Raw genomic sequence first — 16,659 nt, 5'->3', positions numbered from 1 at the left:
CATTGCCACCGAATACATAGGGAACACTATGGGAAGTCCAGGAAATGTGGTTATAAATTTGCTGTGTGAGCTGGTAATTTAGTCATCTTCTCCAGGTAATGGCTGGAAACTGCAAGAGAGGAGGTGTGAGGCCAAGACAGAGCTCCAGTCATCTTCCTACAGGCAGATAAAGGTGAAAGCCTTCAAAGCAGGGCTGGCCTCAGCCAAGCACATTCCAGAAGTTTGCTAAAACAACTACTGAATAGAAAAATGGAAAAATCTGATCCTATCTTCTTAAAAACATATTTTGCTTTGTTGCCGGACTCTGGCTTTGTATTGCTGAACACAATTCCAGTGAAAGGTTTTTTATGCTTGGAATAGAAAACAGAGAGGTCTGAAAGAAACAATTCATGTAGTTGGTTCTGGAAGAAAGACACCCTTGCTAAAGAGGGCAGGAAGGCTGGGAAGCACGAGGGGATGGAGAAAGCTGACTGAGGAGGGGATTTTATTCCCCAGACATCAACCTGCCTGTGCTACCTCCACCAGGACATTCCTTCTGGCAGAGTAGGGAGTGCCCTCCTCCATACTCTTCCTCCTGGGAGATGTGAATGTTGGTTGTGGGGTGCCCTGCTGCCCATTCCATTTGTGAGCATGGAAATGAGCTCTTCCTCCTCTCCCCTCTTCCTCCTCTCCTCTCTTCCCCCTTGCTGGTTGCTGGAGCTGGCAAAGCCTCTGGCCCTGCCAACCCTGTGGCCTAAAAGCAGAGCCAGCACAGGAAGGTGAATGGCAAAGCAGAACCCTCTTGTCTGCAGGTTTCCTGTTGGCTACTAGCAAAGGAGGAGGGTTTTTTTTTTTAATTTCCATTTGGTGAAGGGAAAATCACAGCTGTGCTTGTCATGCCCTTCTGGTTGGGTTTGTCATGCAAAGGAAGCAGAGCCAAAAGACTGCACATTCCCAATCAAAACTAATTGGGATGAAGAGCCTTTGTAGTGCAATTAGAACGGGAGAAAGGGCTAGAGGAAGTGGATATGGCAATTTTGCAACACTCTTTATTAGCTAAGTACCACTCAGAGAATTTGGTGAAAGGTGCTTTCTAAGTAAAATTTGTTGTGCTATAATTGATTTCTGTCATAAAGGGGAAGCTGGGATTTTCAGGATGAGCTTTAGCTTTGTATGTTGAGATTATGGTGCCAGATGAACAGCTAACAAAACTCGGTTTATGTTAATGCCAACCACATGGAGCTGCTTCTACAGGGAGTCAGAATAATACAATTTGTACAGAAAACAGAGATGCCGCACATCAAAGAAACCACTTTATTTACCAGCTAATCAATAAAGAATGCCTGCTGCATTGCTTCTCTTCAAAGCCAAAGTCCAAGGATATGACAGAGTAGAAAATGTAAAACACAGTAAGGAAAAAAAATCCCCCCCACAGCGGTGACTACTTAAAATGCAGCCCTCTCCTTGGAGCTGGGGGATGTTTCTCTTCATGGGACAATCAAAACACTCATTAAACACCAATGCTCTTTGTATTGATCACAGATTCATTGCAGTCTGAATACTCTGCCTACAGCCTGGCAAAAATAATATCCATGGCCATTGTGTGGCAAGGAGGAGGCCATACAGCCCGAGGTTTGCTCACTATTATATCCTCGAGGATCCTGCTAATCCTTGTGAAATCTTTCAAACAAAGCAAACTATGAAGTGTGTAGAGCAGGGAACCTTGGCTGGGTTCTGTTCTGGTTCTACCCCTGCCAAACTTTGGAACAAACTTTAAATCTGCACCCCTTTGTGTTGTAACCTTTCAAAATTACTCTTTCAGCATACCAAATAGCTTCATTTTGTCCATGGAATCAGTTCATCTCCTTGTAAATTTGGTTTCCTACAGTTACGAAGATTTGTATTATGTATACTACGGTAATATTTTGAAATATTGGGGGATAGTCAGAAACAGAGTACACAGTGTATCCTTTGGTGTGGGTTGAAAATGAGTGTACTCAGATTCTGCAGAATTACAGAATAGTCAGAAGACCCAGCCAAGATTAAGGCACTGTGAAAATGAGTCCCTGACACAAATGTTTTCCAGTCTAAAGAGATGGGATAGATAATGGAAGGAAGAAAAGGAAGACCATTACAATCATTTTACTGCTGGGAACAGAGGGACAGGGATAATAAAGTCATACCAAAAATCTGTGGCCCAGCTAAGAGCAGACACAAAATCTTGTAGCCAAAGTCTAGTTCTTTAAACCACTCAGTTTCTGCAAGTAACACTTAATGAAGAGACACTTAATGGGAAGGGCACAATGGGATGTAAGTGCAGATCCCCATCTCACATTGATCATCCTGTTTCCATTGCATTCCGATGGCATTTGGATTTTATGATGAGCTCCATTTCCTTTAGTGAGGGAAATAACCTCTTCTCTATATGGCCAAGAACAAGGAACATCAAAAAGTGTTTTTACAAGGAACGTACAGTGCAAGATTAAAGGAAGCCAGCGAGGGAAACAGTTTGTTATATTTTCATTTCTGAAAGCCACTAATCCTCTGGGTACTGATATTGGAGACCAGTTCCTGGAAGTTTTCTCTCCTGCAGACATAGAATAGATATGAGTTATTATTTTTAAGCTTCTGAGCATTGAACTATTCACCTCTATTGTTTATCTGACATGACAAATGCTGCCAACTTAGGGAACCTTTGTCTCCAAACCCACAACTGCAGAATTCTCCATTTTGCACTGTTTTCAAGCGAATGTAATTACTTAGCAAGAATCCTCCAGCCAGAGAAATACATCCAGGCTTCTAAATTATATTTCATTAATTTTAGGCACGGACCCAGAAGAAACCATTCTGAATGCTTTTAAGATTTTCGACCCAGAAGGAAAAGGCCGCATAAAGGCAGACTAGTAAGTTAATTTCAAATCCTGTAGAAGAATAACAACAATAATAATAATAATAATTGCACACTTTTAAAGAACTGCTTAAAAGCTGTATTTTACACAGTGTTTTAAGAGGCAGAGAAACATTTAGCTTTGTAAGCCAGAGTTAAAAGTCTGGACTGTTGTCTGAATGTATTTGTATACCAAAAAGAGATGTTATTGTCTTCAGACATTGCAAGAGCCAACGGAAATATAATCACATGTAGGCCATTAGATAGCCTCTTTTTGAAGGTCTGGATATAAATCGACACATGACTCTTTGTAAATTAACTCCATATGTAAAATTAAAATGAATCTCTTGTGCCTAACTCTCAGTGCTTGACTAAAATGGGAAAGCTACTCCCCTCTTTAAAAAAGTGATCAATTTAATTAACTCTGAGACATGGTTTTAGTGCAGGACGTTTTCCTTTTTATGTGTTTATCATTTGAGCCTTCTGCTCCTAGAAATAATTTGCTGTAAAATTCCATTGATACGGTGAGAGCCAAACCAAATAATACTATTAATAATCTGGCAATTATTGTCAATATGGCTATTTTTAAATAAGGAGGCAGAACCTAATTTGTATTCATATTCCGTTGTACCAACAAAGCAACGTAAAAGGACTTTAAGAGGTATTTGCACAAATGCAAACCCTCCTTGCACTGCCAGAATGGTGCAAGCAGGTGAGTGAGATAAATTAAATCAGGGCAGGGAATGAGGAGGTTGGACTTATTGCTCCAGAGAAATATTTTTATGTACCTAGATTTGTGCATATGTTTAAATTTGTTCATATGCTAAAATTCCACGGTGAATTTGGGGTCTGTACTTCTACTGCAGCAGCCATTTCAGGTAGACTTTATAAAGCATGATATGTATAGGAAATCTATGTGGGAACCATGAGTTACTAAATTGTATTTGCATCAATTATTTCTGCTATGTTGTGATAGCCTCTGACCAGAACCCCGTGGAGATTTCCATGACATTATCTGCAATTATTGATGAAAGTTAGTTGAAAATGTAAAATTCATGTACAATATTTCTTTCCTTTACCAAGGTGGTTTTCTATGGCAGTACCCCAGTGGGTCTGAGAACTTTTGCAATATGCAAAATAAGAGAGAGTCCTGTGAGTAAGAACTTCCAAATTAATTAAAACACAAGTGGATGTAAAAATCAATCAGAAGGAACAGGGGGTTAAGAGTTGTCCTGATGGTTTTGAATTTAACATCACCCAAACAGCTTGGGAAGAAGAATCAGGGGATCACAGCAGAAGGGACTCAAACAACAGAATAAATGTAGCCTGTTGCCAAATAGGGCAGATCACACAGTACAGAAATCACAGCCATGAAATACAGACTTCTGATACCCCAGAACCCATGAAATGTTATATTTCCCACCACTATCTGTAACAATATCCTGCATACAAAATCTGCAGCTTGCCACCCCGTGTGCAGCCCTACATTCCTTGGATGCTGGAAGCCAGTTGGAGTTTGGGGCAAATCAGGAATGCAGTATCACACTCCAAAATGAAGATGAGAGAGAAATATTTTATTTTTCCTTGATGGAAAAGGTCAACCTTGTCCCCACCCCCACTGCACTGCTAACATTAGACAATTGTTTTAGTTCATCACCACAACAGAGCATAATGTTTACTTATTAGACCCGAGGGTAATGTTGATCATTACAGAACAAACCATTAAATCAATTCCGTGGATGTCTTTGAGGTTTAACTTCTATTCATATGCTTCCAAAATGTAGACATTTGAAGTTTTGAAATAATTTTTCTGTTGGTTCATGCAGCCATTTCAATGCGACAGTTAATGCTAATAAATAATATTTCTCCGTGTTAAAAAGTCCTGGAATGTTTCTCTCCAAAACCAGCCATGCTGACCTTTTAATCAGAACTTTTTTATGTTCATGGAGTTAACATCCTTCTGGGGATTTTTATGTCTCTTCCCTCTGCGTGTTTTCACCTCTAGTCTGGAAATGACTCACTTAGTCCATGTGGTGGTAGCTGGGATGGAGCCTTCTAACCTTTCCAGAAGCTCCAGGAGTTTATAACTGACTTCCAAGTTCAATGACAGACTTTGTTTGTCTGCATCATTACAGCACACATAAAACCCTCCCCACAGCACGGCGTCAAAAAGAGAAAATGCTCTCAGTGCCATTCTCAGCTGGCATGAACTGGGGCAGTGTTTGGATGATTCAGTCCCAAATGCCACTCATGGGGCAGGGTGAGTCAGGCCAACACCAACTGTGCCTGATGCTGAGGCCAATGAAACTTTTCAGATTTGGGCCAGATGAAAATGGACCCAGGGAGATGGAAAAGGTCCCAGGCGTGCTGGACTTTGGAGGTGTTTGGTTGAGCTGGAGATGATTCTCCCCGTAGCTGTGGAGCTCTGCTCCTTCCCACTCACCTGTTCTCCTCCAAGACAGCACTGTCGAAAGGGCAAACCCAAAGGAAAACCAGAAGTGTCCCAGAGATTTCACAGAGAATTTTTAAAAAGGCTTTTAAAATACCAGGATGCAACAAGGTATTTGTAACTGTAGAGGGAACTGATGTGAGCCAGGACAAGGGATAACATTTAGAATCCTAAGTCAAGGCAAATGGGGTTTTTTGGGGGGGTGGGATGTTGTTTGTTTTGTGGTTTGTTTTTGGCCTAGAAGACTTGGGGTTTGGTTTGGTTTTTGGGGTATTTTTTGAGAAGAAAATAAGCTTTCTAAAGAAAACAAGATACAAAAAGAAAATAGTGCATGATTTCTGCCTTTGGAAATTGTGAGTGTTTGTTTCCCTATAAAATAAATAATGGAAAATGTGCATAGATCCTTTAGTCAGTCCTTCTTCCTTCTGAGTGTGCCAGAGCCTACTGGACTGTGCATCAGAAGATTATAATTAGATATTTGATCTCTTCTTTTCCCCTAAATACTTCAAGCATGTGGGTAGAAGACACACAGTGCCCAGATCTCTTTTTAATTCGGGCTTGTTTTGCGATGAAGTTTATTTGTGACTCCTGACAAAGTTGCTGTGAGTGCTTCCTTCTATTCACCAAGCTCCTTCCTGGATCACACTTCCTATTTACATTGCTAACGCTGTTTGTCCAGGGCATATATAACCAATAATCAATTTATGCTGAGGGGAATGATATCTCTGCTCTTGCACCCAATGATCATTTGAGAATTTGCCTTCAAAAATGCAGTCACCTACCAAACGGCCAGAGGAACAGAACAGAACCAGAAACTTGAGACAAAGAGATGAAGAAACTTAGCTAACTACAGAGAATGGTGAAGTAATGCAGGGAAAATACATCCAACAGCTTAAGCTCTGTCTGTGACTTCAAAGTATTTCCCAAAGCTTGCACAGATAGTTTCACATTTGTCTTTTTGGGTAAGATCCCTATTCATTGCCCAGAAACCTCTGATTTCAATTTTCCCTTTCTGGGCTTCCAAATGTGTACTTGGTATCAACAAGAGCTGCAGAAGTGTAGCTGCAAGTGTATCCCCTGCTACAAACTGGGATGTGTAGCCTTTTCCTGGAAAAAAAATCACATTTGTCAGGGTGCCATTGTAGCTTTGCCACCCAAACTGCACTTCTGTCTGGGGGACTTTTCTCATGTTCAGTGTCTGGGAGCAGAAAGGAAAGATTTACTGTTTTGCCTGAACATCTGCACCCACAGTAGGTGAATTTTGCTCCCCTGGAAGTGTTCCTGTTCAGGCATGACTTCTATTATAAATAGTTTTAAATATTCCCTTTAAAAAGCAGAAAGGGCTTCTTCCAGATGAGCTGCCACTCTCACTCCCCCAGAACACATTCTTCAAAAAAACAGCCTTTTTTCAAATCTACCAACCAAACCAGATTTCTGTATTTGCCTCAGCTTTTGGTTTTGTACAACAGGCTGCTCACCTGTTATCACAGCTTTACAGTTTGTTCTACTGCCCCAGAATTGTGTCTGATAATGTACAAATACATTTGGTAGTGACAAAACGAGACAATTCTGCCTCTGCAGCGTGAATGAAAACTGTGAGATTAATACAGGAATTCTTCTACAGGAAGGGGAAATTATTGGTGTTATTGAAGGGATGGTTATGTGAATATAAGTGAGTTTATACTGGTGGATGTCCCAGGACGTGGTGCATGTGCTGCGCTCAGCCCATGAGTAACTGGGAGAGGTATAAAGACATTTTATCTCCAGGGGTTATGCTAGAAACAGAAATAATTCATCCTGGCTTATCTATTCACCTCTAAACTTAGGTAAAAAAAAATATATTTACATGCTCAACTGCTTTCCCACCATGGGTTTAAAACAGAGGGTAAATCAGCTGAGAGTCTGTCCCCAGAAGACTCCCTCTGATGCGATTGCATGGATGCAGATTGTGTGTGGGATAAGCTCCGTGTTACAGCGCTGTGGCTCCAGATCAGGACAGTGCACCGTGAAATGCAGCGGGGCTCATGCAGCTCCACAGCCTCCCCTGGGAATGGCTGCATGCAAATAAAGGAGTCTTGGGTGAGGATTCAGAATAGCTCTCTTTCAAGTCCTCCTTCTCATTTCATGCTCTGTTCCTTTCATCCTCAGATTTTACAGAAAATATTCTGTCTTTTGGTTTTGTTAAGTGATCCAAACTTTAAGCAGCGAGTGAGGAAACCTACCATTTTAGGCTAAGATAAGCATACAAAATTGCTGTATTTCAGTCACAGTAATAACCTTAAACAATTTTAAACCTCTATAAAATGTCACAAAAGAGAAATAAGTTGGCAGAGCGAGGCATTGACACTGATGGGTGCCCACAGAAAATCTCTTACAATATCATGTAAGGATTAACAGCTCTAATTTATGCAGTCACACAGATTTTCTTTCATGCAACTTCAGGAGGGATCTTGCCATCTGAATTGTCATGTGCCATTATCACCCTTTAATCAGGTTATTTCGTTTTATTTGAACAGCATCAAAGAAATGCTTATGACACAGGCAGACCGGTTCAGTCAAGAGGAGGTAAGGAACTTTACTCACAACAGGAATCCAGCCCCTGTTCAGCACTAAGTCCTTGCCCCTCTTCAAATGCATGAATTTAGCTGAAATCCAGACTGAGAGGAGGTTGGTGCCAGCTCTGGCAATTAGAAACAATTCAAAACATCTCTTCTGAAGAGCTCCATGGCTAAATCAAAGTCAAATAGATTCTCTGGACTCCCATCCAAGTGCAAGTGTGGCCTGTCTCGTGCTGTTCTTCCCCATGGGCAGCTGGGCAATTGATTTACTGCAATCCAAGAGGGTTTGGGTGGGGACTGTGCTCTGGTCTCCATTCCTGTGAATTACTTGGTTTGAAATCTGAAATGAGGTACTGGCTTGGTGGTTTGTGTGAGACTGAGCATGGATTCTGCTGGTTGGGAGGAATTTATGGGGCCTTTGTTTTCATAAGAGGAGATGGAGTTGGTCTGTGGACAGAGCAGACTGGACAGTCTGTTCCAGTCAGAACAGAGACTGGACTGTACATTTATCAACCAGGGCTTCTCTGGGTTCCAGGGTGAGCTCTTTCAACAGGGAACCTGTGGGATTCTAGCAGGACTTTGTTAACCAGTCATGTTCCAACTCCAGTTTCAATTTTACCGAGCCCAGGGAAAACTTTTCCACGGTGGTTAAAGGACCAGGGCACCAGGGAGCTGAGCTGGGTTGAAAATGAAAAGCTGTCCCACAGTCTGTGACACTTATCTGTGTTTGCTTGGCAGATCAACCAGATGTTTGCTGCTTTCCCTCCAGATGTCTCTGGGAACCTCGACTACAAGAACCTCTGCTACGTTATCACCCATGGTGAGGAGAAAGACTGAGAGCAAAGAGAGGAGCTTCTCCTGTGGTGCTGCACCAAGTTATTTCACGATCCTTTTGTGTACAAGACAAAGGGCTAAGCACCCAGGATGTGAAGCCATGTGGTCATCAGAAGTGAACCAATAAAATAATTCAAAACATAATAAAGTTATTTCATGCTCCTGTTTTTATAAAATATCAAAATACCAATTTTGTGAGGGTTTTTTCCCCATCTTTTTTTTCCCTGTCAGTGGTTTGAAATGGAATTTTCTTGATGAACTGATCCATTTGTGATTTATTGACAAACCTAATGTTCACCAGATGCTTCACTGGGCACTGCAGTCTTATTTAACCTCTTGTCTTTTATAAATAAGTTCCATGTATTAATTGAGAATTCCTCTAACTTATTGCACCAGGAAGAGTGTCTGACAAACAGAATTATGTTCCATTCCACAGCCCCTAGCAATGGAAGTGTAAATAAAACAATCTTAGGCTTTTGTTAATACATAATATGCCCTCTCCATTTCAGTGATGTGGCCAGTGCCTGAAACCACTTGAATCATTTGTTTTGGTGCAAAGGAGCAGAAATAGTGGAATATTGGCTGTTTCTCTCATAGTAAAGTTTACCTAGGTGCACTTAGAATCCAGGAATAATTAATTCCCTCCTTCAGAGACATCTTTATTGTGTGGAGGAGGTTGTCCATGGCATAACAGCAACACCTGGTCTGTCACCCTTGGCCATCATCCTTGGGTTACAGGTGAGACATGCACAGCAAGGATGTGTTTGGTCAAGGATCACCAACTCTAGGGACAAAGAGGACAATTTGGGAACTGTAGCCCATGAAAGCAGATTACCTCTCACTTTTCTAATCCAAGAGCAGCCTGGTTTTTAAATGGGCTACAGTTTCTTGTATTTAGACTTCTAGGAACAGGGCATATTCTGCCTATGTGGAATATTGCATGAACACTTCCTGCGTGGGAGGCAGGAGGATGCTGCAGCCAAAGGAAAACAAGCTTCTGCTGTTTTAACAGCTCATGAAAATGCTTTCCTTCTGCATCAGTGCTGCTGGAGCCACAGCCCCACAGACACTGAGAGGAAGCAACCAGCCACTTATTTTCTGTTTGCATCTCCTTAGCTTTGCAGGAAGAGAACTTGAGGGCAACGTGTGGAATTCTGCCCTCCTCAAGAGGGGCAGAAATTCCATAAGAAAGCTCTAATATCTACATCTACTCGGGGATGTGACATTCACCCCCACCTGCATTTTCTGTTGTTCCAGCAAAGTCCTGTGCTCTGTGCACTTCAATAACAGAGAACAACTGGAGTGAGAAGGCTCTTAGCACACAGAAAATTCATAAAATAAACCTCACCCTTGCCCCTGCGTGTGGAAGCTGTGTGAACACTCCTGCACCAGCACTGTTCTTCCAACATAACAAGTGGATTCCCAATTGTATCCAGTAGGAGTTACCTCTTTTAAAAATATCAGTGGACACAGCTGGGGCAAAATTTCCTCCTTTCCTGGATCTTGCTGAAAATGTGGACAAGGCTTTAGCACTTCTTGCTTCCTGTAAGGGTTGAAGCACACCCAGAGCTGTCCCTCCTGACACAATGAGCAGCCTCACTGGGCTTTGGTGACTCAGAAATCCTCTTGCAGTGCAGGAGTCCACAGGACCTGTCCTTCCACCTCCTGGCTCCCTCACCAGCTGAGCTTTCCTGGACAAGTCCAGCTTCTACCACTGTTTCCCACCATGAGTTTTTTCTGCCCAGAATGTTTTTCCTCACAGGTCCATGACACTGCCCATGGTGTGGGGTTGCAGGTTGGCCGTGGGAGCTCATGGAGGTTGAGGATTTTCTGTTGGCACAGTCACAAAGATTGTTTATATCTGAGCTTCTGCTTTAGGCTCTTCTGCAGACCCAAGCAAGTGACTGCTCCTCCAAGCAAAGAACTGAGCTGCTCATGGGGGAGGGCTACAAAATGGATGTTTCATCTGCAGACCTAATTTGGAACCTTCTGGAGAGGTGGGTCTGTAAAATGCTCTTGTGTGGCACAAACACATGTACAAAGTGTAATGCTACCTTGTATAAGCCCCACAAAATCACATTCCCCACCAAACGAGTACTGAGCTGAAGTCACTCAGGCACAGATGTCAGACAGTGCTTATGGTTTTTACACTGTGTAAAGATTTCAGAATGAGGCTGAAGGCGAGATGAAACAGCACACAGGCTTACCCTTGGCCTTCAATCTAGAGAGATTTACTTTTCCTCATACAAGCTGGTAGGCAAAAACTTGGAGGATAATGCTCTTGAAAGATGAGGTCACACTTTTCCATCAAAGCAGAGTTTTTGATGAGTCTTTTTTCATCTGTAACTGTTGCATGACTTCTTCCAGTGCAGCTCTGTGACTTCTCAGGCTGATGGGAGTCTGGTCTGAGCAGTTCCACATTCTCCCCTTCCCCTGGCTGCACCCCCTCCCTGCAGTCAGCCCTGGGGCTCAAACACACACAGCAGGTGCTGCCTGAGAAGAAACCTCCTTGCTCCCTAAATTTCCTTTCTGGACTCTGGGAGCTGACATCCCTTTAGTTCTGCCTCCTTTGGGTATTGCTGAGGTCACTTTGCCTTGCCCTGCTGCAGACCCAGACCTGCAGAGGGGCAGGAGCAGGGGGCTGTGGGGAGGGTGGAAAGCAGGACCACCCGAGCGTGGATTAGGCTGAGCCAGGTTTATCATCAGGAGCGGTTCAGTTTGCAGCACTGCAATTTTGGAGCAAATCTCTTGATTGCCCTTACTCACCTTGAGCAACCTGGGCAACTCTTTTTGGAGGAGGCCAAACCAGAGGCTCTGCTTGGAATTCAGTCCAAATTCCCTTTGGTTCCTGGTGGGACCAAACCAGGGTGCAGCTGTGATGCCCTGCAGCACCAAACAGTGCAGCACCACCAGGGTGCTCCCAACCACCAGAGCCCCCGAGACCCTCTGAAGTGGTTTGTGGCTGTGCAGAGCCCCGGGTTCCATCTGACCCTGCGTGCCTTCAGGCTTTTTGCAGTTCTGCTCCTTCCTTGTTGCTGCACTTTTATCTTGGTTCAAAATCCATTTCTTGCTTTTCTTTTTCTGCCTGTTACTCTAGAATTATGGCACTTCAAGGGCAGTGCAGCTGAGGAGCCTGTTGCAGATTGCTTGGGGAGATCTTTGGCTTGGGCTATGCCACCAGTCTGGTTGCACCTTGGACCCTTGGACCATCATGTGACACAATTTGGGGTTGTCACACTTCCCTTTCTATAATGGGGAGGGACAAATGTTCAGATAAACATCATGAAAATATTCAAGATTCAAAACAAGCCTGTATCAACCCCAATTTAATTTCAATTTCCATTTCCATACGGGGACACAGGGCTGTGCTCATGGGGTTTGGATGCAGATTCAAATAACCAAAGGGAACAAAGAACTCAGATTAATTCCACAAAACAGACTTTCACCAAGCAGCATTAAAATGATCAGATGGGAACTGAACTCGCATGAACCTTAGCAGTTGGTCTTCACTGTCAGCCCTTTCACAAACAATTACTATTTGGATGGGAAAAAACAAAGAAGCCGGGTAGAATTGATAATGCATTTTATTAACTCTTGAAAGTTTAATCCCATAAACCTTTCTGAAACCTTGTGAAAGGGTAAAGCAGCCTTTGAAAGAGACTGCAGAGAAAGGTTCTCATGAGTTCCCCCAGTTTGTTGTTCTGCTTAGAGGCAGGATTGTTGTTACAAATGTTTGTCTGACCTGTCTGAACTTTGTAGGTAGCCTCAAGTCCAAAGCTAGCCTTAGATTTATGCATTTTTTCCCCCTAACCTAAATCTTTCTGTCTGCAAATTAAGCCAATTTCATCCTTTGCATCCTCTCGGTAATGACGTTAGCACAGTGGAAGCCTGTTTAGTTTTCTTTTTTCAATATTCTTTTTCCAACTTTTCCTCCCAGTAATCTTCTCCACTACAAATTTTTCTCACTCTCTTTAGGATTACCTTAAATTTGTGCATATTTTGTTTTTAAACATCGTGTGCCAACTTGGACACAAAATTCCAGCACCAGCAAGATCGGAATAATTATTTCAGAGGTTGGTTGTCTGTAAAATGCCAAACAAACCAATCCTCCCCCCCGTGATTCAGCAGCACTGAAGGTTATGAATGTTTCTAGGCAATGTGGGTAGAAGTTTTTTCCAGACCTCTCTTCCTTAATAACTGCTTGTTTCTGATCCCCCTGTAGCTTCTTCTGTCTATCCCAGAAAGTTCCTCAGATCTGATTCCCTCTGCCTCTGTTACCTTGGTAATGTGCCAGCAGGGGTTACCTGAGGACATACCTTGAATTTTCACGAATGTTAACGAGGTGTAGATCGTCTGGAGCCTGCTTTTTCTATTTGAAAACAATGCCAAAAGTGTTTAACATTTTCATCACCCGATGACCTGGGTGATGGGACCGGGCACAACAAATCCACGCCCTTCCCAGCAGTGTCCATGCACAGGCTGAAAGGCAATGGACCTGTTGGAATACAAGAAAGCCCCTTTAAGCTTTTGAACTGTGAAGGTGATCAAATATCAAAAAATAGCTTGGCCAGATAGGCTGTGGAGCTCCCCAGAATTGCTGGAGATATCCCAAACCCAGCTGGGTTTGGCCCTGGGAATCCTGCTGGAGCTGATGCTGCCCTGAGCAGGAGGTTTGGTCTGAACAATCCCCTGTGGTGCCTTCCCTCTGCAAACCCCTGATGATGATGCTGATGTTACTGGTGTCAGCACTGTTAGCACAGCCCAGGGGACACTGCCCTTGCACCGGGGTGACACTTGATCAATCTGTGCTGCACTTTGAACCTCGGATCCTCTCCTGAGCAGCTGCAGCCTGACCAATTACTCCTTGAATTTTACTTTCTTCTAACATGTAACAACCTGCACTGATCTTTAATTCCTTCTCGTTGGCTTTCTCTCTCCCCTTCAGTTTAAAGCTGTTCTGAATTCTATCCCAATCCTCCAAACTCCACATAAGCTGCCTTAGCTTTTAGCCTATCATCCAAAAGTTTTGTATGTTCTCGGTTTCATGCTCCAAAATGTTGATATTAAACAGTATCTGACCCTGGGACAGTCTCATCCTCCTCTTTTTCCTTCTCCCTTGTCATCCTTGAAATGTCTCCTAATTTTATCAGTGATAATTCACGTTGGATATGTTTTTTACTGTACTCAGCGCTGGTCTTTAACCTGCCTGCAGGTACAGAGAAATTTCTGCACCTCTGGGCCTCACCTCATTTCCTCCTCAGTCTGTTTGAATTCAGGTGGTCACCAGCAGGATGTCCAAGAGCCACATCTCTCTGAGCCATCCTATGACAATGCTCATGCCCAAAGAGAGGGGATTTTCCACTGTGAATGGGCAAAAACCAACTTCAATCCAGCTGGGTTATATGCAAGAGTAAATCCATGGATTCCTAAAGGGGAAAAATCGTCAAATCCCATGGCCGTGGCTGAACTCAGGGCATGGGCTCCCAGCTCATGAAGGAACACTCTTGGGATCTTCTGTCTGTCCAGCTGCAGCATCTGAGGTCCCTTCCCTGCTGTGGAACCCTTTTTCAAGCTCGAGGCTTTGGGAGCCATAGGAAGGAGACAGCATTTGGATCCTTCAAGACATGTGGGCACAGTATTTGAAACAACAGCTTCCTGACATACAAATCTGGGAAGATTTATCAGAGTTATGGAACTTGGGGGATTCTCATGGGCATTAACTTCACTTTGGCCACTTGGATGTGATGTATATTCAAGGAGGCTCCTCTCTGCAGGACTTCTCTTCAGAGGCTGAAGGAAGAGAGGTCCCTGAACAGGCATTTTGTGGCACTTAACCTCTTCTCTCCTCTAATTCAGGCCCTGCAACCATCTGTCCAACCCCACTGGTTGTAAAGCAGGAGCCCAGGAATGCTAACTCAGGTATTTAAGGTCAGGGATGGCAATACCTCCTTGAGTCCTTATCTGGTGAACTGTTGCCATTTGTTACTGCCCCTTTCAGTATAAATGATTGTTTGATGTGCCTGTTGACCTGAGAAACATAAATTTTTTTTGCAAAATATATGAGCAAGCTCGTGTTTGGTCAGCTGCTTTAGCAGGGACACAGAGCTCAGATGCCAGGCCAGGCAGGATTTTTTTATATATAATGATTAAAAGAGAGCAGCTGCCCTTTCCTGGGGTAAGAGGACTTATGTAAAAGTGAGGGGAGATCCAAACAGCCTTGTCCCTTTTAAGGTTTGGAAGCTGCAGGTACCACCACAGCTGTGATGAGCAGAAAATTCATGACCAGAGAGCAGGGTGAGATGAGGAGAGGCTTCCTCTAACAGGCCAGAAAGAGATAAATCTCCATTAATTTCCTGGTAAGCCAGTGCCTTTAGGATATCAATGTAAAAAGGATGTAGATTAAGTTAGAAAGGTTTTGGTGGTTTTTTTGTAGAACAGGCATTAGCCAGTTTCAGCAAGGATCATGCCCGTCCCTGACCAGGCTGAGAGAAAAAAGGCTGTGACAGAACTTAATGCTTGGAAAAATAATCCTGGTGTGAACCAAGTGCTGAAGCAGTACAAGTATCCCTATTTGTCTGGAATTGCAAAAAGCCTTATGGAAATACCAGTGATTTCTTTTTAATTTGGTGTCTCAGTTCACCCAGGTTTGTACAAGCAGGTAATGCTGAAATGCTGTGAGTTACTGCCCTGGAGAAGGTGGAAAAGCCAGTTTTGTTCCAAAGTGAAGCACAGATGTGGGCAGACCCCCGAGACTGTCACAGCCTGGCCTCTGGCAGTGTCCTCTGCTGTGACACCAAATGCCACCAGGTTTTACCTTCCCACACCGAGCTAAAGCCTCCAGCTGAGGGCTCTGCCCAGGACCCCTCTCCCTTGTGGGGAATGTGAGCTTTTTCACCTGCATTTTTACATTAAACTGCAGCCTCATGAAATATTTCCAGCTTTGCTAAACTCAAATCTCGATTTATCAAGTACTGTAACGCCTTGGAGCTGCTGCTGAGGACAACTGGCAAGCGTTTGATGCACCGTGTTTGAAAATTCTTTCTTAGCTCCAGTGTTTCCGTACCTCGGGAGAAAAAAACACCGGGGCACGGCTGGCACCCCGAGCTGCCCCACAGCCGGTGCCTTTCTACTCCATACCCGGTGCCTTTCTACCCCATACCCGGTGCCCTTCCAGCCCCACAGGTGAATTTACCAGGGGGCTGTGAATATCAAGGGAATTCCTCAGGGAAATGCCTCAGGGGAGCCGCCGGAGAGGACGAGGAGGGCTCACCCCGGGTCCCCACACAGCCCTGGCCCTGCTCCCGCACAGCCGCGGCGGAGCTGAGGGCTCGGCATGCCGAGGTAAGCCGGTGGTTTTTGTTTTTTGTTTTTTTTTTTCCAAGGATAATTTTTAATTAGGGGGTTGGAGGCCTTGGAACAGCCCTGGGATTGTGCCTGGGGGACGCGTTCTGTGGGGAGGAGGGACGGGGTTTTGTTGTTTTGTCTTCCCTTGGCCGTGAGTGACTTTCAGTGCCCTGTTTAGTCAGCTGTGGCTGATTATATAAAGTAACCCCCTGGCTTTTCATATAACGTAGAAAGCTTATCACCTTTTCCAGCCACTACAACACTCATTAAAGTCCCTGGAAAAACAACCACCTGCTCTTACTGTTAAAGATCTCCTGTGTTCTGTGCCTGCTGCAGTGGGTGAAGCCCTGGGTGCTGGGCAGTGTGTCCTTATGGCAGGGCCTTTCCAGCCTACCTGGCTGAAGGAGGAAAAAAAAGTCCTTCTTTTTGTTCCAGATGGATCCCTCTCCTTGTGTTTAAATCTCCAGGTAACAACAGTACAAAAACTGGAGTTGAGTTCCTCAAAGCTCTGCTGCCATTGCAGCAGGACTTTCCATGTTAGGACTGGGAGGAAAAGAAGAGGCCTGAGCCAGTTTAACTGCTGTGGGTATTGGTGGTGTTCTGTGGAA

The 16,659-nt window shown here is 43.9% G+C and overlaps 1 protein-coding gene across 2 annotated transcripts in view; it reads left to right on the top strand.

Moving 5' to 3' along the window:
- The window catches only part of MYL10 (myosin light chain 10), a 39,690-nt gene extending 30,851 nt beyond the window's left edge, over nt 1-8,839 (top strand). For both annotated transcript variants that reach the window (XM_063404935.1, XM_063404936.1), the window contains exons 5-7: nt 2,804-2,882; nt 7,832-7,880; nt 8,612-8,839. In XM_063404935.1, the coding sequence (XP_063261005.1) occupies nt 2,804-2,882; nt 7,832-7,880; nt 8,612-8,710 (227 nt within the window). In that variant the 3' untranslated portion in view covers nt 8,711-8,839. The remainder of the gene's footprint in view (nt 1-2,803; nt 2,883-7,831; nt 7,881-8,611) is intronic.
- Nucleotides 8,840-16,659: the final 7,820 nt, after the last annotated feature.

Source organism: Prinia subflava, chromosome 8 (genome assembly GCF_021018805.1).
Source record: "Prinia subflava isolate CZ2003 ecotype Zambia chromosome 8, Cam_Psub_1.2, whole genome shotgun sequence".
In the NCBI taxonomy this organism is placed as follows: Eukaryota; Metazoa; Chordata; class Aves; order Passeriformes; family Cisticolidae; genus Prinia; species Prinia subflava.
Note: the sequence above shows the minus strand (reverse complement) of the source record. Positions and strands in the feature narration are given on the sequence as shown.